We start from the raw sequence: 22,711 nt of genomic DNA on the forward strand, positions 1-22,711 counted from the left end.
TTTTAATACTAACTCATGGAATACATGAAAGGAAAGGTTTATCAACCTAATCATTAAAAGCATTTTGCTTGTAGTTCTGTGGAACTGAGACATTGAATACCAGAGGGACCCCACGTGAACTTTGAGACCAAGTAAAATGGTGTGTGGTGAAACACTTTAGTATTTACATTGAATGTCACAAGTTACAAATCTTGTCACTGTAATATTTACATTGAGTGTTATTAGTTATAAATCTTGGAAAAAATTTTTCCTTGTTTAATATGTGAAAATAGTTGACATAAAAAAGAAGGTAGAACTCAGCAAATGTGCAGTATTTTTTTGCAGGGGAGAATTTTTTTAAGTAGGCTCCATGCCCAATGTGGAGCCCAGTGCAGGGCTTGAACTCACAACCCTGAGATCAAGACCCGAGCTAAAATCAAGAGTAGGATGCTCAAAAGACTGAGCCACCCAGGCACCCCTGGTATTTTATTTTTTTACTGTGGTAAAATATATGTAAGCTGAAATTTATCATTTTAACCATTTTCAAATGTACAGCTCAGTGACATTATATAATGACATTATATATACTCATATTGTTACATCCTCTTGATACTCTTTTAACTTATTTCCATAAGGCATGTGTAAGGCTGAGGAACTTAGTGACACTCTGGGAAGTAGCTGACACTAACATTTGATTCTGTAGAGAAATACACATGCACACAAGTGTTTTCCTTCCTATATATTAGCCAATGCTTAGAGTAATATGAAATGTTGTGAAATAATGCTCTGGAGCTATTGCTTCTCCATAGGCTACCTGATCAGTAATGATAACACCGGCATTTCTGCTTCAACAGTGATTTTTGTGGTGTTTGCAGCTCATCTTCCTTTGGAAAAAAATGAAAACTAGGCCAAAAAAGATATACAGTTAGCTTACTGGTGTTATGGCATACTTTTTTACTGCTATACACACACACACACACACACACACACACACAACCTGTGCCACTACTACACTAGTTCAGATTAAATTCCGGCTGCTTTTACTTACTATTCTTAGGATCTACTTGTCTGAATCCATTTTCCTGGGCATTTTGGGACTTGACTAAAGCAAGCATTTCAAATAAATCACTATACTGAAAATGGCCACAGGGGTAAAAATAACTTAATAACTTGGACCCAAGTATAGACTCAGGGAGACCAGGTGCCAAGTATGCCAACAATATCTGCTCCTGTTTTTTTATTTTTTTATTTTTATTTTTTATTTTTTAGGAAATCAGTGTGGCTTACACCAGTTTCTACAGAAAATGAAATAAAATTGGACCCCAGTCCCTTTATTGCTGACTTTGAGACAACACCGGAAGAGCTAGGCTTACTAAGTCTTTAAGGAGGAATGGAGCATTGGAACTGACATCATGAATTTTGTTGGAAAAACCTGTCTTTTTGTATTAAAAAAAGTTGGTATAAATCTTTTCTTAGATATCTTCTCCCTAAAAATCCCTGATTCAGAGAAGATATATATATATATATAGCATCAGGGGTATAGCTTATTAATTTAATGTTAATTATTGGTAATTTATACCACCCATTTAAATTTTATTTTCTATTCCATACAGTAGAACAAAATGTCCCCAATGACAATAATTTGATCCAGTTGATATGAACCTTCGAGAAATATGTTCTAAATGTTTTTTAGTAAAAGTAAAGAATGGAGATAGGTATCTAAATATGCCAGAGACTAACCTGGTGCAGAGTTTAAAATTTAATGTACTAACTCTCAGGACAAAGTGCTTTTGTGTGAAGACACTTTAACTCGTGTGGCTTTCCTAATTAATTGGTAAAATCGATTCCTAAAAATAATTCAATGTATGTCATATTTGATTGTTGCAGAAGGAAATTAGATTCATATTCTAGAATTGAAATAGCCACTTTCTTTCTTTAAAAAGATTTGTATTTATTTATTTGACAGAGAGAGACACAGCGAGAGAAGGAACACAAGCAGGGGGAGTGGGAGAGGGAGAAGCAGGCTCCCTGCTGAGCAGGGAGCCGGATGCGGGGCTCTATCCCAGGACCCCCTGGGATTATGCCCTGAGCCAAAGAAAGATGCTTAATGACTGAGCCACCCAGTGCCCCTAAATAACCACTTTTTTTTTTTATTTATTTGACAGAGAGATCACAAGTAGGCAGAGAGGCAGGCAGAGAGAGAGAGGAGGAAGCAGGCTCCCTGCTGAGCAGAGATCCATCCTGGGTTTGATCCCAGGATCCCGGGATCATGACCTGAGCCAAAGGCAGAGGCTTTAACCCACTGAGCCACCCAGGCGCCCCTAAATAACCACTTTCTTAACTGAAATTTGATGTCAGGTTTTCTGTTCTTTCCCTGATGTGATTTTTCCACACTTGAAATAATCAATGGATTGAGGTGGTCAAGGGTATTATCTTCCCACCATGCTATCATCTTCATATAATCATGAATTTATATTCATCATTTATATATAAATGATATATTCATCATGATATATTCATCATGTAGCTGGTGATAAATAGAAAAAAGTGACTTTTTTGTATATTGCATGGGAAGACTCCTTCTTTAGACATCTTTTCCCTAAAAAGGGAGTCTTCCCATGTAAACAAAAAGGTCACTCTTGACTTTTGGGATATTTCTTATATCAATTAGGAGAATGAAGTTGTGCCATTTGTTATTCAATCGCTTTGTAAATATATATTTTGGTGTCACATGAGCCTGGAGTCTGATTTTTGCCAAGGTATTTTTCATTAAAATATTTTCATTAAATTTTTTAAAAATTTAAGGTGCTACTATTATATCATTTTCAATAAAATGCTGCTTAGAGTTGTTTACTCACCAGAGAATTTAAACATTGTCACAATGGGCATCTACCTTTTACAGTCAATATAAAACTAAGAGGTAACCCTTCTGTAAGGCCTAACATGTGTCAGGTGATATTACCAGCATCTAATGACAACTTACTTGATTCTAATAACCCCAAAGTTATGTGTGAATATTACACCAATTTTACAGAGAAGGAAAAAAGAAACATAAGTTAAATCATTTCCCAGCTGCTTTTAAAATTGGTGATTTTCTCCTACTCTTAGAGGAAAAGCTTTCAGCTTTTCACCATCAGGTGTGGTGTTCACTAAGGGCTTGCTTGTTTTATGCAGGCTTTACTATGTGAAGGTGTATTCTATCTCTGTGTAATTGGTTGACAGTTTATCATGAAAAGATGCTGAATTATTTTGGTGAAGGTGTCCCTTAAATAATCGCCAGTCCTTTTTTGGAAATCAAAACTAGAAAGAAAATCACAAGAATGTCTCTGTTGTTAGATGTTCCTCTTTTAAGTTGTAGCAGGTAGCCTGCCTTGACTCTGAAGAGCCTTGTAAGTTTTGGGGTATATGCTCATTTTGTTTCATTCTATGTAAGTGACTGAAGGGTGGACTCATCCAGAACATTTACAAAGACGATATAGTGATAGATACTTCATTTCTCAGTTTTAAGGGAAGCGAAGCTGGACTTGGGTGTAATCACAACTCATCAAAGACAAGGTATTGATCAGTTCACATGCTTAAACGCCACCTGTTTTCTTTTTGAAAATACATTCCTGTTTTCCTTGGGAAGTGCAGAAAGATGCAAGTGATAGTAGGAATCTTTTCCTTGAGAAGTGGTTTTCAGCGACACGATGGAGTTCCAAGTCAGCTGTAGGTGAGAAGAAAAGTTCGACGTGCTAAGAATTAGATGCGCAGCTGTTTTAGCTTTATTTATGGTAGAGTTTATACTTTAATGGATGTTGGCTAAATGTATAGGACTTTACACCTGACAAAGGAAACTGATTGTTATAAATTATATTTCAGAGAGCCTGACGTAAAAAAATTATGCTAGCCTGATTACAAGGCACAATAGCTCATCCCATATGAACCTAACGGCATGGAAATACATTTAATAGTACATCAGTTAGACTTTTCAACTGGAATTTATTGTTCTATTAGAAAATGAAAGTTGTTCTATGAAATATATGCTCTTAAAAAGAAAAGTATTGAGAGGCCAATAGTGATTTTGGTGGAGAGATGGAAAGGAGATGGAATCATGAAGCAGGGGGAGTGTGGAGGTGGGAAGCAGTAAGGATCTAAAGACATTTGGGCTGAGGCACCCAGGCAAGTTCTACTTGAGTAGCTCAACCACAGCCCAACTAGTAGTGAGTAACCCCCCCCAATAGCCCATTAAAAGGCCCCAAAACTCCCTGCTAAAAACCTGTAGGCTGACTCTGAAAAGGAGGCAAGAGTGACTTGGTGGCTCCCTCAGGGAATGACTTACCAAGAAGCCACTGGAAATGCTTGAAAGGTTCACTTGGTCAAAGTTGGGGCAGGTCCATCGGGGCAGGATCCCTGTAGATGTACTTCCCCTATGGCTTGCTGCAAGCTCTGTCACTCTTTCCTGATGAGCCCCATGGCCACTTAGAAATCAGAAGTCTAATACCTTGGTGGGCTGAGGGGTGGAGTGGTAGCCCAGAGCTGACAACATGTTTGGCAATGGTCAGGAAATGATCCAAGGGAATAGAATGGACTTTGTGCCCCAAGTAAGGTTGATGAGATTTGGCAGATCAAAATACAAGATGCCCAGTTAAAATTGGATTTCTCATAGTATTATTTTTGTTGTATTTCATGCAATATTCAGGACTTTATTTAAATAATCAAATATCATATGTGGCATACTTAAATATTTTTTAAGTTGTTGTTTTCCTGAAATTCAAATTTAACTGGAACTTCTGAATTTTGTCTGGCAACCTTAGTCCCAATCCAGCCAGAGCAAAGCAGTGTTCTAGCAGCAGAGGCTAGAGGGGAGAGACAGTCTGGAAGGAAGATGCTCACCAAGGCTGTATCTACTCTAGGTCATTCTCACTGTAGAAAAAGAGCACTGGAGATGAATTTAAGAACTTGTTCAAGGGCCAGAGGATTGGCTTGAACAACGTCCAGGGTAGCCTTACAGAACATGTGCTGCTGCCTGAGGGACCAAAGTGATCCCACTGATTTAGCCCCGGTAGGTGCCCAGTGTGAAGTCGGGAGCTTCCCAAGTGTTATATCCCCATGTGGACACTAGAGGGAGCAGCCTGGTCAGAAGGAGCCCAGATTGCTCTATTTCGGGTTCCAAGAAAGAGTAAAAGTCTAATTTCCATGCCAGTTGAATAGAGAGGGAACCCTAGGAGATACAAATGAAGGGGGCATTGAAGATAAGATGATGGTTTATGAGCCTCCTAAGCCAGAGGGAAGAGCTACCTTTGCCCAGACCAGGGGGTTAGCAGAAGACCATGTGAGCAAGAACCCCTAGTCATGTAACATAAGAGAGAGTTTCTCCTGAGAAATACAGTGGATAAAAGATGAAGTGCTTTATACAGTGGCTTTATCCAAGGGAAGAAGATCTGTTGCAAAAATCCAAGCGAGCTTCAGTCCATGCAGAGAAACCAGGCACACTGGAAACCAGCCCTGTCTTCAAGGGCAGTGGAGACACTGAGATGCGGGTGGGCATGCCGGCTGTGAGCCTTGTCTTGAACAAGAGCCTGGGTCTTCAAGGTGGACCTCTTACATGAGCAAAAAGTACCAAAAGGTTCCTATCCAGGTCTGGGTAGGAACCACGAGTGAGAGACTACAAGGGCTTTGGTCCACCGTACTATATCAGCAGACACATGTTCGATCAATGTTCAGGACTAATTAGAATACGTATAGGTGCCCACTTCTATTTCTAATCAGGACATAAATTTAGTAAGATGTAGTGCTAGCAAGGGGATCACATGAAAAAAGAACCCATTTTGATTATAGAGCCTGTATTCCTCCTGTTCTTCTAAAATAGGAGCCAAAATATCAAAAGATCACACTGAATGAAACAGAATGACAAACAGTGATATTTATAAGTTTTCTGCATAAACAAGGAGTGACCCTAAACCACCTACAATTAAGAGGATTCTGTACTGTATATTGTTGGGTCCATGGTCAAAGGAGCGAGACTGATACAAAGCGAAGGTCAAGCAAAGCTTTATTTCCCGCCAAGCATCGAGAATCAAACTGACTGGCCGGGGCCATCTCTTGCAAAGGGGTGACCCCTCCCAGCCTCACAGACTAACTTTTATAGAGTAAAGGCCATGTGGTTGAGCCTGGCCACAAACAGGTGGCCAACTGAATTACAATTCACCCTAGAGTAGCTATTTGAACTAGCCTATCACTCTGGTCAGAAATGGCGCCCAAAAGGCAGGGCCCACGTTCTTGGGCAGTTAGGGAGGTGCTTTCCTGATTGGATGTCTCCACCTGGCTTGGCTCATCCTTGTATTCTGGGCTCTGTTATCTCCCCCTGACCTGACACGTCCTGGTATATGGGCTCTGTTATCAGGGGCTGGTCAGTCATATTTTTCTGGTTTTCCAGACTTGTTTCTAAGTAAGTTCCTCTGTGGGGGGGGCAGGGTCAATCTAAGTTTACTGCATAAACAACAAAATGGCTTGCTCTGGCTAAGCAGGCCCTTACATATATAAACATTAGAGTTCCCCGGGGTTTACTGCTTTTCTTCTTTGGAGAAGAGTGAAAAGGCATTTTAGGATTGAAAGCTATTTCTGGAGGAAACAGACTCTATGCTATTCTAATCAGATAATTCTCCTGACAGCTCATAGGAAAGAAAGTCCAAAGCTAATAGAGAAATGAGAACCGAAAGAGTAGTGATATATCACTCAGACCTTATGACCAGGTTCAATTAGGGGAACAGAACCAATATGCATGGTATTGATAACATATTTGTCATAAAGAACAATACATTTTGGGAACTGGGGTAGAAGTGCATGGAAGGTTATTGTCCTTGCATCTGGTGGTAAGCCCAGTGCTGCTGAAGGTCAGCAGGGTTGGGAACATACTGGAACTTGCCTCTTTCTCTCATTGTCTCCAACCTTGACCATGTGGATGACCTGCAGAAGCTGGCACCGTCACCATGGAGTTGCACGAACACATGGTCCAGGACTCAAAGAGGCTGGATGAGGAGACCTGGTGTGAGTAGGAGAAGTTGAGCACCAGTCTGGTCCTGTGCCCAGTGACCCAGCAGATCCATGACAGTGGGGGCATGCCACAGGGGCACTGGCACTCCACAGCCACTGGAATCAGAGGATATGACACACCTGTGGAGGACATTTCTGTGAGTCTTCTCTCGAGAGCAGTTCCCATAATCATTCTCTCCCTAAATAATTGAAGAGGCTTCCCATTTTTATTCATTTATTTTGAATGCATGTAAAGACCTTAGTTGCTAAGATGTCTAGATGCATTCTGTCATTTGCTTTTTACAGGCACTGTTCTCTAAGGTGGGCACTAGCTCTTATATTTACAAATGAGATAAATGAAGTCTTAGAGTTTAAGTAACTTCCTTTCAGAGCTCTTTCCATCCCCCCTACAGTTCTACATTTAAAACAAGTACGTTAAAGGAACTACTTTTTTTTTTCATTTACTCATATTTCTTCCTCTCCTTCCCTGAAGACACTTTCTTGTCCTTCTCTTCTTCTTCCTCCTCCTCCACCTCCTCCTCCTCTTCCTCCTCCTTCTCTTCTTTGTCCTCTTCTTCCTACTCCTCCCCTTCCTGCCCCTGTCTCCACCTCCTTTTCCTCCCTCCCCCCTCCTCTTTCTCTCCCCTTCCTCTACTTCTCCTCCTCCTCCCCTTCCCTCCCTTTTTTCCCTCACTTTTCCTCCTCCTCCCTTTCCCTCCCCTTGTTGCCCCTCCTTTTCTCCGTTCCCTTCTTCCTCCTCCCTTCACTCTGCCCTTCTCCTCTTCTCCTAAGCCTCCCCCGCCTCTCCTCACTTCCTTTTCTTTGTCATCATCTTCTTTTTCTTCCTCTCCCCATCCTCTTCCTCTTCTTCTCCTCCTCCCCTTCCCTACCCCACTCTTTTTCCTCCTCCTCCTCTCTGTTCTTCTCTCTCTTCCTCCTCCCCTTCCCTTCCCCACTCCCCCTCCTATTCCTGTTTCTTCTTCAGTATTCCATTTGCAATGGCTCTGGTTAAAGTGAAACAGGAGAAATATATTTTTGTTGCCATCCTGTTAGCTATTTCCTCATGATTTACGGTTAGAATTTCTCTGTCATCCCCCGCTCCCCAGCATCTGTCCCAGGCTCAGGTGCCAGCCGTGATCTCAGAGCTCCTGCATATTGTTACTGGCTGTGGGACCTTTGCTCACTTTATATCCAGTGCCCAAGTTCACAGTCTCCCAGAGCTCTCCTTGGGTCATCATATCGGTCCCTCTTTTTCTCTTTTCTGTGACCAAGTTCCCACTTCTCCTCCAGTTTCTAGAATTAGAAACTCACCCAATTTGTTAGGAACATTCTCCTCTTCCTCACAGACTTCCCTTTCCAGCCTTTCCTCACCAGCCCTGCCCTGTGACTGTCCTAAAGATGGCAGTGCGAATCCTCACGTTACTTATTTCCTTACTGTCTCTTGGCTCTGATAGTTCCACCACCTACTTAAGGACACTTATCTATTGAGGATGATTATGTCATGTTAACCTTAAAAATGAAACTACCAGTCATTTTACCAGCAGAAAGGGGTTTATTTGGGAATGGTAGAGAATTACAACTTGAGAAAAGCAAGCTACAACAAACCACAGCCAAGGCAGACCAACGGAGGGAAGACCGCTCTTTTATAGAGGAAGCTGAGGGGGAGCTGGGGGAGAGCTGCCATAAGCACAAAGTCCATTGGACTAAAGAAGGAGTTCCAAGTATAGGGCCTCCTTATTGGCTGAGTTGTGACTGTCTCTCGTTGGCTGGGCCGCTGTTAGGGACACACCTTTCTTCCTCGAACTGGGTAGTAAAGTAGGTAAAGTAGCTTGAGAAGGTAGGTCTCTTCTTGTGGGGTCTGCAATCCTGAGAAGTGGTAGGGTGTGAGAGCTCCCTGCTTTGACCTCCCAACACCATTTTATTTTAAATATTTGTTTGTTCGTTTCTTTATTTGAGGGAGAGAGCATGAGAAAGTGAGCACAAGCAGAGAGAAAAAGAAGAGGGACAGGGAGAAGCAGGATTCCCACTGAGCAGGGAGCCTGAATTGGGGCTCCATCCCAGGACCCTGAGATCATGACCTGAGCTGAAGGCAGGTGCTTGACCAATGGAGCCACCCAGGTGCCCCTTTCCAAATACCATTTTATTTATTTTTTTTTAAGATTTTTTTTTTATTTATTTGACAGAGAGAGAGAGAGACATCACAAGTAGGCAGAGAGGCAGGCAGAGAGAGAGGGGGGAGGAAGCAGGCTTCCTGCAGAGCAGAGAGCCCGACATGGGGCTCGATCCCAGGACCCTGGGATCACGACCTGAGCCAAAGGCAGAGGCTTTAACCCACTGAGCCACCCAGGCGCCCCATTTTTTAAGATTTTATTTATTTGTCAGAGAGAGAGAGCAAGAGTGAGCACAGGCAGATAGAATGGCAGGCAGAGGCAGAGGGAGAAGCAGGCTCCCTGCTGAGCAAGGAGCCCAATGTGGGACTCGATCCCAGGATGCTGGGATCATGACCTGAGCCGAAGGCAGCCGCTTAACCAACTGAGCCACCCAGGCGTCCCCAAATACCATTTTAAACGAGGTTTCTTTTTATTAATTTTCACAATAATTCATCTTCTAAGCTGGGACACCTCTGAAAATGAAGGGAGGTGTTATTAAAATCGCACTGGGAGTAACAGGCACTGCTGGGCACCTCATGGTACCCAGAGCCTGAAGTTTGCACACAGCCTGGCCAAGTATGGACTGATGTTAGGAAAGCTGGTTAACATTTCCCTGTGATAGCAGGAAGCCTGCCTCCTCCTCCTCTCTCTCTCTGCCTGCCTCTCTGCCTACTCATGATCTGTCTGTCAAATTAAAAAAAAAAAAAAAACAAAAAAACAAAAAAAAACAAAACATTTCCCTGTGATAGTCTTCTTTTCTATGAAATTGGGCTAACAGTTGTTCCTTGGTCTGGAGTTAGCACAGGAGGAGGTGGGTCAATGCATGTAGAACATGTAGAGTGATGACCCCTCCACGGCAATCATTCAATGTATTTAAACTACAGTTTGTATACTTTTTGTACCTATAATGTTGGCAACTTAACTAGCCTTTCAAAGCCTGTAAGACCTGAATGTGAGGCATGGGACCACTCTCCCTCATCTAGACACTGCTCTTACTGACTTTGTTTTTTGACATAATTCTTCGATGCCCATCCCCAGTGCTTTCCCACCCATCTCCCTGTATGTCCTGCTTGTATTTCTTGTTCCAACAATGCGTTGGGCAATGTCTCAAAGCCAGAAGACAGTTACTCCTGCTGCCAGTTTCCTAATCAACGGTAAGCCTTCAGGAAGCACAGTGAACTCAGAGTGGTCTTAGCACGCTCTCCAGCCAACACGTTTCCACTGACTCCTCTACACCGTTGCACAAGGCAAAGGCACGTTAAGTTGGAGTCAGAAGAGGCTGCAGTTTTCCAGAAAAGACATTCTAGCCATCATTATCAAGTATCTCCTACTTGACTTCAGAGGCAAGACGTCTTCCAAGGCCTGAAGCCTCCAAGGTAAACCCTATAAATTCCCTCTTCAGAGAAAGCCTCCTTTTTAATTACCTGCTTGGGGTGCCCCCCAGTGGGCCATGAGGATGTCTGCAGAGTTTTCTGTATGGTTGCTATGTAGAGATTTGGAATTTCAGCGAAGAGCATGGCTTCCCTTTAGAATTTGATTGTTCCCTGGTGCCAAAATGTTAGATATAATTATATAGTTATTTCTTTGGAAAGACACGGGCATGGACATGCATAGCCATGTGCACGCACACACACAGGCATGCACACACACACCCCTGAGATGTATTAAATCCAAGGGGCTGCCTCCAAGTTTGGCTGCCAGCTCTGGGAATGGGATGGTTTGGACACACTTGAAGCCTGGGATTTAGTGAGTGGGTTTCTGCATAAGCTCAGAGGGATCATAATGACACCCTAGAGCAGGGTTACCATAAGGTTCTGATTCCTCTCTCCTCAGTTGTTGGCTGTGTGTTTTTTGGGAAGTGACGTAACTCTTTCCTGCCTGTAAAATGGAAAGGATCGCAAGAGTAGTACTTATTTATGTGGATATGTGAGGGATAAATGGGTTGAATGAGTAAAACACTTAGAACAATGCCTGACACAAAATAAAAGCCAGATGGGTGAACTTAACTGGGGTTCTCAGAAAATCTACACTTCTCTCACTAAAACAAACAAACAAACAAACAAAAATAAATTGAGCAAATTATTGAACATAATTTATTTTGCCTAAAGGCTGAAAATTCTCCCTGGTAATTATAATTATTCAAAAAAATCATTATTAAATGATGTGGTTAGACTCGATTTCCCCCCCCTCTAGAAGTACTCTGGAGTTTCTCCGTAGGAGAGGCTCCAATCCTTGAAAACAGATTTTCAGTACAGCATAGCTCCACTGAGCTGGACCAAAAATTTATTTATTTGTTAAGCATGTATTCCCTGAGTGTCCAGCATGTGACAGACACGGACATAGGCACTGACTTCTTATGTTGGGAAGACAGCAGATACAGCTGAGCTTGCAGTCACTGGAGGCTTAGAAGGGTAAGTTTATAAAAGGGGAAGCAGAAGACATTCTTAATAACAGGGAGCTTCCTCCAGACTTGGGCAGGACTGGAGAGGGCTTCCTGCATGAAAAGTGTGGATGTGGGCAAAGGGTCAGTCTGGAAAAAGACCAGACATTATCTAGGTGGAGCCTGAGGGACAACGTGTTCAAGAAGAGAGGAATAATACTGAGAAGGAGGGTTTGAGACTTTTGAGAGCTTGATGCTTGGGGAATTAAAAGAAAGAAACCATGGCTGGATGGAGCTATGAGATAGGGAGGGGGAGGCATGAAGCTGGAGTAACAGGCAATCAGCTTCTGATCATGAAGGAGCACTGCTCCCCACATTACATACATTTTAAAGCAGTAGATATCTTATCTAAAATATATGCATATTTCCCAGGGTGTCTGGTTGGCTCAGTCAGTGGAGCATGTGACTCCTGATCTTTGGGTTGTGAGTTTGAGCCCTACATTGGGTGTAGAGATCACTTAAAAAAATAAAATCTTTAAATATGTACACACACACACTTTTCTCAATGGAGAAATTTTATTTTATTTTATTATTTTTAAAGATTTTATTTATTTTTTTTTAAAGATTTTATTTATTTATTTGACAGAGAGAGAGATCACAAGCAGGCAGAGAGGCAGGCAGAGAGAGAGGAGGAAGCAGGCTCCCTGCTGAGCAGAGAGCCCGATTCGGGGCTTGATTCCAGGACCCTGAGATCATGACCTGAGCCAAAGGCAGTGGCTTAACCCACTGAGCCACCCAGGCGCCCCAGATTTTATTTGTTTTTTGAAAAAGAAAGACAGCACAAGCAGGGAGAGCGGCAGGCAGAGGGGAGAGGGAGAAACAGACTCCTCTCTGAGCAGAGAGCCAGATGCAGGGCTTGATCCCAGGACTCTGGGATCATGACCTGAGCTGAAGGCAGAAGCTTTAACCCACTGAGCCACCCAGGTGCCCCATCAGTTTTTATACTATGAAGTTATACTGTCCAAGATTGAACATACTGTGTACATTTTAGTGATAATGTATTTTTTAGTTGCAATGATTGTGGTGGTTGTTTGGTGATCTTTATATATGATACTTTAAGTCTTTTTGACACAAGGTAGAGTGTAAGTTAAAGTCAATATTTAGCAACTGTTTGTTAGGTTAGGGACTTCATTACCTTATCAAAGTTGCCCCTTGTAAAGTTAATATGAAATTAAAATTATTTCCATTTACATATGTGAACACTGAGGTTCCCATTCCTAGATCACTCAACTAGTAAATGGCCAAATTCTGACTCCGACTTGGCTCTTCCATGGTGAGTAAACTATCCACAGCTATATGGCTGCCCAGAAGGCTATCTTCCCCTATAGTACTATGCAACATAATGATTTAAAAAAAAATGTTGGGGGGCCCCTGGGTGGCTCAGTGGGTTAAAGCCTCTGCTTTCGGCTCAGGTCATGATCCCAGGGTCCTGGGATCGAGCCCCGCATTGGGCTCTCTGCTCAGCAAGGAGCCTGCTTTCCTTCCTCTCTCTCTGCCTGCCTCTCTGCCTACCTGTGATCTCTGTCAAATAAATTAAAAAAAAAATTTAAAAAAAAATGTTGGAACTTAAAGTAGAATGTCTCTAGTAGAGTTGAATTCATTTATGAAAGATGTAAGTTTGGGTATGTGGTTTAACCTCTCTATGCTTCCATTTTCTCATCTTTAAAGTGGGAATAATATTCCAACATAGACTGTCAGGAGTATTAAATATGTTCACTCATTTGCAGGAACTAGATGACGTTTGGGTAGCAGTAAGTACTCGATAAATTATACCTATTGTTATTATAGGAATATGACCAAAGGCATCTTCCTCACCTAAGAGTTCACTGCTCAGTGAAGCCATCTGTCTGGTTGTCTAGGACAGATTTGCAGAGAGAGGGGCCTATGTAATAATGTATACCTGTATATAAAAAAGAGAAGGGAATCACTCTTCACTGTTTCAAGGTTAAATGAGACACCCAGACTTACTACAATAGTCTAATGATTACTACTCCAAGACAAAATGAAACTCAACGATGTAAATTGTTGCGCCATTTTGAAGTCATTTTGAATCAAACATTTCTGTTACGCTCAAAAATTTTTAGCTAACAGTAAAGGGGAAAACGTCAATCCTTTGGACTTCTTTTTTTGTGACAGCCATCAATAACCCCAGATGGCCTCCCAAGGAGTTGGTAATGAAGAACCTGGGATAGCCTCAGCAGGTGGTCCCCCAGCAAGCCAGGCGGAACCAGAGGTGATAAATAATTCTGTCTACCAGCCCATCGATCAATTGCAAAATCACCTGAAGGAGAAACTACAAGCCTTTGGGGTAGGTCAACCTTAGTTTAAAAAAAGGCTTAAGATAGAAGAAAATACCTATCATATGGAAAACCTTGTTTATTCCCATCAGGGGGAATGTAAGTTATTCAACACTGAGTCAATAATGTACTTTTTAAAGAAAAGACCAGGATCTACTTTAGACTTGGAGAGTAGGAAACATTGGAGAATGGACTCTAGTCTGAGCAGCACATCAGGAGGCTGAGTTCTTATGAACTCATACTCCGCATCTTAAATTTAAAAATTGTGTTGAGGAAAGGCTTAATGAACTGTTGTTTAATGTCTGGGTGCCTTCCCCATCATATTATGGCCCTAAAGTATGCCAGGAAGATGATTGACCTTATCTATGAGGTCAGCCACGTTGCCTCTACTCTTCTGCGACTTTGTGGAAGGGGTTTGTGAGAATAAACAGGAGCAGGGGGAGAGGTGGAGATGAAGGGCTGCCCCTGGGATCCATGGTGATAGCATGGGGTGAAAACCTCCAAATGTAAGCCCTAGCCCAGTTAAATTAGTTGACTTTATAATCATTTCAAGCAATGATACCTGCTTTCTGAAGGAAATGAAAATGGCCTCTTCTCCATGTACATTAGTATATGACCATTATGCCTTTCCCCCCGCTTCTTACAGGCCGTCCAGATCCTGAGTGGAGCAATTTTTCTGGTTCTAGGTGTTTTTCTAGGTTCCTTAAGAAACATATCCCATTTCTTCAGTCTGTTTTTCTTTATCTTCTACACAGCCTATCCACTGTGGGGCCCTATATTTGTGAGAATTCATATTCCCCTGACCAGAGATCACTGCATAGATACCACTGCTAGAAATGTGTTGGATTATTATAGTGTCGTTCTTAGGTGATTTGAAGATTGCCTGCTATGGGTTTGATTTGTAATCTTTACACATGTTTTATTTTATTTTTTTTTAATTTTTTTTAAAGATTTTATTTATTTATTTGACAGAGAGAGATCACAAGTAGACAGAGAGGCAGGCAGAGAGAGAGAGGGAAGCAGGCTTCTTGCTGAGCAGAGAGCCCGATGCGGGACTCGATCCCAGGACCCTGAGATCATGACCTGAGCCGAAGGCAGCGGCTTAACCCACTGAGCCACCCAGGCGCCCCTTTACACATGTTTTAAAAACAAAGTGCCTTTCTGACTAAGAGAAATCCCATTTTCTGACTACAACTTAAGTCCCAAACATAAAGTTAATGTGTTCATGTATTAAACCCAGGTGTTATGGATACTAAGAAAATCAAATGAAAACTGAGTATTGGTGAATTGTCTTGTGTAGCCAAGAGAGTCCTGGTTTGAGACATAAGAGATTTGCCTGCTGGTCACAGTCTGGAAATCAGAAGATTGATTTCCCCTATCTAGGTCAAAATGTAATCAATAAAATAGGCTTTGGTCCTAGGTGATCTTAAAATTTATTTATTTAGCTTTGTTATTTGACCATCACCTACCTGATGGTTCATTTTTTTAAAAGGTGATTAGTAGGAAGTATTTGTTAATTAGGTAGGGCTTGTTTTGTTTGTAGATTCTGGTATTAGAACTTTGAGAATTTATATGTGTTTGGTCTCAAACAAAGGTGCTACCATGACATATCAAAGATGGGAAGGGTTAGCTGAAAATGGTAAATGGAACGTGTAATTGGCAAATGAAGAAGAAAAAATTTATAGCAAATTTTGGGCTCTGATTTATTCATACTTTTTTTTTTTTTTTCCAAAATCATTGACCTTCAGATGTCCTGTAAAACAAAATTGCTCATCATCTGGTCAAAATTTCTTGACCCAAATCAGATCTCATGTTCTGACAAAAGATTATATTCAGTTTCTGGATATAGTCTAACACATGTAATTTGGATTTAACATTTCTGAAATGTTTAAGTAGTTAATATGATCATTTAGATGACCTAGGTAGAATCTGGATTTTTTTTTTCCAGAAAATCAGGAGTACACATTTTCTCTGCATCATGAATCCTATCTAAATGGGAAATTTCCATATTGTAGAAAAGAGAATAATAAAGAGTCTCAATTATTCAACTGGAAAGGAATAGTCTTTTCTCAGAAAGCTGAGGTCAGTTTGTTGAAAAAAAGTGGTCAGGGAACTAGAGCTCACTCTTTTAAGGCATCCTCAAGACTAAGATTCAAATCTGACTGTTGGATTCCCATTGCCAGAAGCTTTTCTCTGGCTCTGTATCACCAGCGGAGCAAAGTCTAAGATCCATGACATGGAACAAAGCATTTCTTATCTGGCCTTACTATATCCTTGTCTCCCTCTCCTTTCTTCTGTATACAGACCCTGCTATCTACACACACTGATGTGTGATTCCTTCTATTTACCGATCTTCCTCTTACTAATCCTTATTAAACCATGTGCCTTTGGAAAAGATATTTCAGCTCTTGCCCTCCAGTTTCCTAGGATAGTAGAAATAATACAAGGACATTCTCATTGGGTCACTAGGAAATTAAGTGGAAAAAATATATAAAAACCTTAGCTGTTTTTAATAGGTGCTTTATGTATGCTGGGCTCATATCTAGTACCTTACCATGTGTTATTTCATTTTATCCCCATATAACTATAAGATCAGTGACATGGCACTATGAACATCTCTATCTTACAGAAAAAGAAATGCAGGCAAAGAGGGGTGTGACAGTTTGCCTCAGGAAACAGAATGAATACAAGTTAAGATGGAAGACACAGAGCATATGCTCTTGACCATGAGGCTCTAATGAGCCTGGAGTTTCTTGTGATAACCACTTTGTTATCTGAAGTGGAATTCAAAACCCGTTCCTTCATGTTCAGTCAGAATTCAAGAATTGAATTTATGTAGCAAGCTTTAGCTCTCCATGATTTTGACGTTTGCCTTCAAACCCTAGGAGTGGTTTGATAAACGGTTGTAAGATACATGAGACATAAAACAGAATGAAGTTTTAAGAAAACCATGAACTTGTAGAGAATTCAATTATTTTTAAGATTTTATTTATTTATTTGACAGACAGAGATCACAAGAAGGCAGAGAGGCAAGCAGAGAGAGAGAGAGAGAGGAGGAAGCAGGCTCCCCGCTGAGCAGAGAGCCCGATGCGGGGCTCGATCCCAGGACCCTGGGATCATGACCTGAGCCGAAGGCAGAGGCTTTAACCCACTGAGCCACCCAGGCGCCCCTAGAGAATTCTATTTATCAAATCAGAGTCATGAAAACAATAGCTTATCAAAAATAATCATTTAAAAAATTAGTGGACATTTCAATATAGACAGATTTGCAAAAGTTCTTTAAGAATATCTAATCTAGGGGCGCCTGGGTGGCTCAGTGGGTTAAGCCGCTGCCTTCTGCTCAGGTCATGGTCTCAGGGTCCTGGGATCGAGCCCCGCATCGGGCTCTCTGCTCAGCAGGGAGCCTGCTTCCTCCTCTCTCTCTCTGCCTGCCTCTCTGCCTGCTTGTGATCTCTCTGTCAAATAAATAAATAAATAAAATCTTAAAAAAAAAAAAAGAATATCTAATCTAAGGGCACATGAGTGGCTCAGTGGTTTAAGGCCTCTGTCTTTGGCTCAGGTCTCATGACCTCATGATCCCAGGGTTCTGGGATCAAGCCCTGCATCAGGCTCTCTGCTCAGCGGGGAGCCTGCTTCCTCCTCTCTCTGCCTGCCTCTCTGCTTACTTGTGATCTCTTTCTCTGTCAAATAAATAAATAAAATCTTAAAAAAAAAAAGAACATCTAATCCATGAATCAAACCCTTATCTGAAGCCTGGGTAAGAACATGAGAATAATGTTACATATGAATGTGCATATAAATAAATGTTATCTACATTTACTATAAATATAAATTATGTTACATTAAATATATGTATTTATTATATTTTTAAAGTATGCACACTCATGTAACCTATAAAAAACCAGACATAAAACATAATGGTAATATATATTTGCTCAAAATTTTAATGAATTTAAAATTTCATTGCTATAAAATGAACAACATCAAGTATAATTCCATGTGGTAGAATGTTAATTTAAAAAAGAATCTTTGGGGGCGCCTGGGTGGCTCAGTGGGTTAAGCCTCTGACTTCGGCTCAGGTCATGATCCCAGGGTCCTGGGATCGAGCCCCGCATTGGGCTCTCTGCTCAGCGGGAAGCCTGCTTCCTCCTCTCTCTCTCTCTGCCTGCCTCTCTGCCTACTTGTGATCTCTCTGTCAAGTAAATAAATAAAATCTTTAGAAAAAAAAAAAAAGAATCTTTGTACAACCATTGCTAAATAGCTACTAATCCAAAGAGTACTAAGAAAAAATAGCTGAGACTTAGTATTCTCTAATCTGCTTTGTTTCCTGTGTTCAAGCAGTTCATTGTTTCAGGATCCTTATCTGTTGCAGCTGGGAGAAAACCCACAAGAGCGCTGGTAAGTGGCAGTTCTTCTTGTCTTCCTATGATCATAGGACTTGAAATAAATTATCTATTAATAGCAGGAGAGTAGAGGTTGGTGAATCCAACTGAGACACCAAGTCTCATGTAACGCACAAGAAAATCAATTCTCTTTTCTTAAGGCACTCAGATGGTAAATTATCAGAAAGTCATAGAGATTCGAGTGATTATTGGGTTGGTTACCTTTAATAGTTGATGAATCTGAAGCTCAGAAAAAGGCTTCTTGATTTTTGTGTGTTGTGAAACTTGATGAATTCTAATTACTTAGAGCGTACACTTTCAACCACTGATTCCACAACTGAAAGCAAAAAGTTCTATTCCTTCAGTGATTCATTAAACACTTACTATGCCCCTATTATGTGTTCTCTCTAAATCATCTGCCCAGCTACACAGCTTCTCTAGCTCATTCTCTGCCCCCTCCCTGGACGGCCACCTCGAACACCAATCCCTTTTCTCTTACCGTTATTCTCTGTTGATGACCTTGCTTCCTATTCTGAGAAACGCAAGCCACTGGAGAAGAACGTTCAGGCCCCCACTCTAATATCCACTTTGTGGACCAGATCTGTACCATTTCTCTTTTCATTCTAACCTCTTACAGCAGGTGACCTCTCTACTATTTTCTTCAAAGCAGGTATCCCTCCTTGAATACTAGATTTGGTTCTTTTTTTTTTTTTCCATCCAAGTGCACCACTCCAAATGTCTTTCTGCTAGATCTTTTTAATCAGCCTATAAGCATCCAGTTACTGCTCTAAATAGAAAAAATATATACAGTTTCAATTAAACTCATTCCAAAAGGCTTTATTTTCTTCTCTATCCCATCTCCATAACTATTCTCCTTAAGATTACTGAAGACTTCTGAGCACCTGGGTGGCTTAGTTGGTTAAGCAACTGCCTTTGGCTTGGGTCATGATCCTGGAGTTCCAGGATCCCGTCCTGTATTGGGCTCCTCACTGCTTCTTCCTGGGCCGCATTCCTATTAACACTACCACTTCTGCTTCTCTCTGGATGTCCAGGTCCTCCTCTCTCCACTCCATTAGCCGTAATACTTATTCCCCTTCAAAAATACTACGTAGTTTACCAATTTGTATGCTTAATTGTTCTCTTTGTCTTTGCGGCTAGAATGTAAGCTCCATGAGGGTATGGATCTTTGTTCTGTGATGTGTGCCCAGCATCTAAGATGATTCTGGGTGTGTAAAGAACCTTAAATCGATATTTATTTAAATGAACCACCACCAAAGGAAGGAAGGATGTGCTTCCTATATTAAATGAAAATTCCTATTCTTTTTTTTTAGGTGCAAAACACTTTTGGAATGAATATTGCCAGCGCTACTGTGGCTCTAGTTGGGTTTGTTTTTCTCTCAGTAAATTTAGCAGTTAATAAGCAGTCTTTCAAGAACTGTGAGTCTTCACAGTCACAGAACTTATGCATTTATGTGGGCATCTTTTCAAACGTATGTTTTCCAAAATTATGTTTAATTATAAAATATTTCAAACAACCCAAAATGTACAGAAGAATAATGTATCAGGTATCATGTAACCTTGACTTGAATCTGGGCTTGGCCATGTATTAGCTCTGTAATGAAGGTCAAATTAGACAACCTTTCTGTGCTTCAATTTGCTCATCTTTCAAAAGAGGATGATAATAGTTTCATTCTTACAGAGTTGGTGTAAGAATTAAACAAGTTAATATTTGATGAACTGTTGAGACCATGCATATTGTGTTATACTATTAATATTGATTACTACTACTATTACACTCTCCATAGCAGTTAAATTGAAAAAAAATTATTTCACATCTTCCTTAATAAAACTGACTTGGGAGAAATGCAGTGTTCTTTGTAGTTTGGGATTTTCAAATCAAGACTGACTTCTGAATTTTGGCGGTTGTCTTCCTTTTAGAGGGAAGTTCCTTAACCTTTTTAAATGACTTTATTGTTTGTGTTAGAAATTCTCCTTCTGAGGTCCAATTAGAATTAAGATTTTCCTTCAAATTTACCTATTTTCTCCATGATGACCTTTTTTATGATCTATTTTTACTGACTAACTCCTGTGTGCTGGCATAGAAGTTTGTGCATCATTTTTTCCTAAGTTGTATTTTTTTTAATTTTTGTATTTTTTTAAATTAATTTATTTTTTTTAAATTTCAGCGTAACAGTATTCCTTGTTTTTGCACCACACCCAGTGCTCCATGCAATCCGTGCCCTCTCCAATACCCACCACCTGGTTCCCCCAACCTCCCACCCCCTGCCCCTTCAAAACCCTCAGATTGTTTTTCAGAGTCCATAGTATCTCATGGTTCACCTCCCCTTCCAATTTCCCTCAACTCCCTTCTCCTCTCCATCTCCCCTTGTCTTCCATGCTATTTGTTAGGCTCCACAAATAAGTGAAACCATATGATAATTGACTCTCTCTGCTTGACTTACTTCACTCAGCATAATCTCTCCCAGTCCCGTCCACGTTGCTACAAAAATTGGGTGTTCATCCTTTCTGATGGAGGCGTACTAAGTTGTATTTTTAATTATATAAGTTTATATTTATATTGGTCTGATTTTTTATTCCTGTGGATTTCACAGTATTTTCCTTCTGGAGCAATTTTATATTTGCTTCTTCAAGGTGCCTCAGTGATAACAGAGGAATTGCTAGTCTAGTGATTTTGTGTTTAATATTTCCATTTAGTGTTTGGTTGCTAGCGATGGTGTTTGCATAAAACCGCTAATGAAATTCCATTAATGAAATGGTGGAGAGGTCATTTTTGTCTATTTTCCTTAACTGCCTACTTGTCTGCCTAGTTTGCTATGATTTAAATTAGTAGATGTTAATGAGAGTATCAGCATTTAGCCTCTACATTTTCTTTACCCATGACTACCTCACGTGCGTTGATAAATGCAAAGTATCTCTCTTTAGGGAAAGTATTTCCATGTTTTTAGGTTGCCAAATTGTCTCTTGTAGAGTGTTTGTGTATGTCTATGTCTTAAACCTAATCTGTGGCTCACTTTGTTCTAAGGGCAGGAGACATTATATTTGGTTTCCTGATGACACTTTTTTCCCTCTGAATGTTTTTGCTGGGTTTGATATGAGACATCATATCCCCTAGGGCCTGATGTCCCTAATGCTGATCCTTACCTTGTTGGAATTGTGCATAAGCATCTCTGTCTCAGCCATGTGGTGCATAGAAAGCTCACGTAATTCGACTGAGGTGGGTTTGTTTCCATAACTAATAATTCACATGGACTGCTAGGGTTTGAGGTTCTCACTGAGTCCCAGAATTGGAAAGACACAATTATGCAGTAATGATTTGTGGGGTTCCTGGAGTTAGAGATGGTGTGAATATGTGGGATGGAATCAAGGCTGGAAAAATGAGGAAACAGTGTATTTAATATAATATTCAATACATGTATAAAATCATAGTATCATGTTATAGTAATATAATTAGTATAATAATCAATAAATTAAAATATCAATAATAATACAATTAGTACAAAATAATAAATATTATAATAACATTTAGTACATTTTTATTCAGATATAATTAGGTTCAATTATTTACTCATAACTTATCAGTTTTTAGTTGTATAGCCAGGAAAAAATTATGAATTCTTTCCAGATTTTAAGTAACTCAAGTATAAGATGAAAACATTTTCATGCTCCTCTAATGTTTGTTGTGAGGATCATGTACATAAAACTTCAGCACAGTAATGATCAGCAATCACATGTTATTGGTGATGATCATGATGATTGAGGAAGGGTTGAAAGGAGAGGGAGGTGATGATCCTATTCTTGGACATTGATATTATTTTCCAGGTGATTTCCACTCCTTCCAATTCTGTACAAGCAGGAATGCCTCCTGATGAAAATAAGTCTGAGAGCAAGGAAATTCAAGCTTAAATCTCCAGTGAGTCAGAGCTTCACCCAAGAACTCGGGAGGATGGGAGCCTGCAAAACGCAATCCTGCTCTCTTAGGGCACCAATCATGAGAAACTTGAATATTTGACTCAATTTTCTTCTGTTCCAATTATAAACCCCATTAGTATGTTTGGATATGGAAGGAAAAATATACTTCTTTAGACATTCTTGGTTTTGTAACGTCTGTGATCATCGCTCCAAAGTTGTTCGCAAAATCAGTGTCTTTCTTCTTACCTACCTATTCCACTGCCTAATAAGGCTTAAAGAAGGCAAATAGAAAAATTCCTGTTTTATGAATTTTCTCTAAACCCAACTCCCAATCACCCACTGAAAAAGAAAATGAGTCATATATTTTTTTCATTACAGAAAAACACTTCCTGACTTTAGCTGACATCAGCATTGTAAAAACTCAAATAAAAATCCATCATTATCTTCAAGATACATTTTTACTACATTTGAGGTGGGGAGGGTCAAGCCTCAGATATTTTGTTTCAGTCAGCTGCTGAG

At 40.5% G+C, this 22,711-nt stretch overlaps 2 protein-coding genes across 2 annotated transcripts in view; both read left to right on the forward strand.

Annotated features, from left to right (window-relative positions):
• The window catches only part of OOSP2 (oocyte secreted protein 2), a 62,859-nt gene extending 60,847 nt beyond the window's left edge, over positions 1-2,012 (forward strand). The window contains exon 4 of the mRNA XM_047693380.1: positions 1,249-2,012. Within this exon, the coding sequence (XP_047549336.1) occupies positions 1,249-1,363 (115 nt within the window). The 3' untranslated portion in view covers positions 1,364-2,012. The remainder of the gene's footprint in view (positions 1-1,248) is intronic.
• Positions 1,326-22,395, forward strand: LOC125079607 (membrane-spanning 4-domains subfamily A member 3-like). The gene is made up of 6 exons (XM_047693378.1): positions 1,326-1,433; positions 13,720-13,891; positions 18,222-18,278; positions 19,594-19,752; positions 21,396-21,497; positions 22,103-22,395. Exons 2-6 carry the CDS (start codon positions 13,736-13,738, stop codon positions 22,184-22,186), a joined length of 558 nt encoding a protein of 185 aa, XP_047549334.1. The 5' UTR covers positions 1,326-1,433; positions 13,720-13,735; the 3' UTR covers positions 22,187-22,395.
• The last annotated feature ends 316 nt before the right edge of the window (positions 22,396-22,711 follow it).

Source organism: Lutra lutra, chromosome 10 (genome assembly GCF_902655055.1).
Source record: "Lutra lutra chromosome 10, mLutLut1.2, whole genome shotgun sequence".
NCBI lineage: Eukaryota > Metazoa > Chordata > Mammalia > Carnivora > Mustelidae > Lutra > Lutra lutra.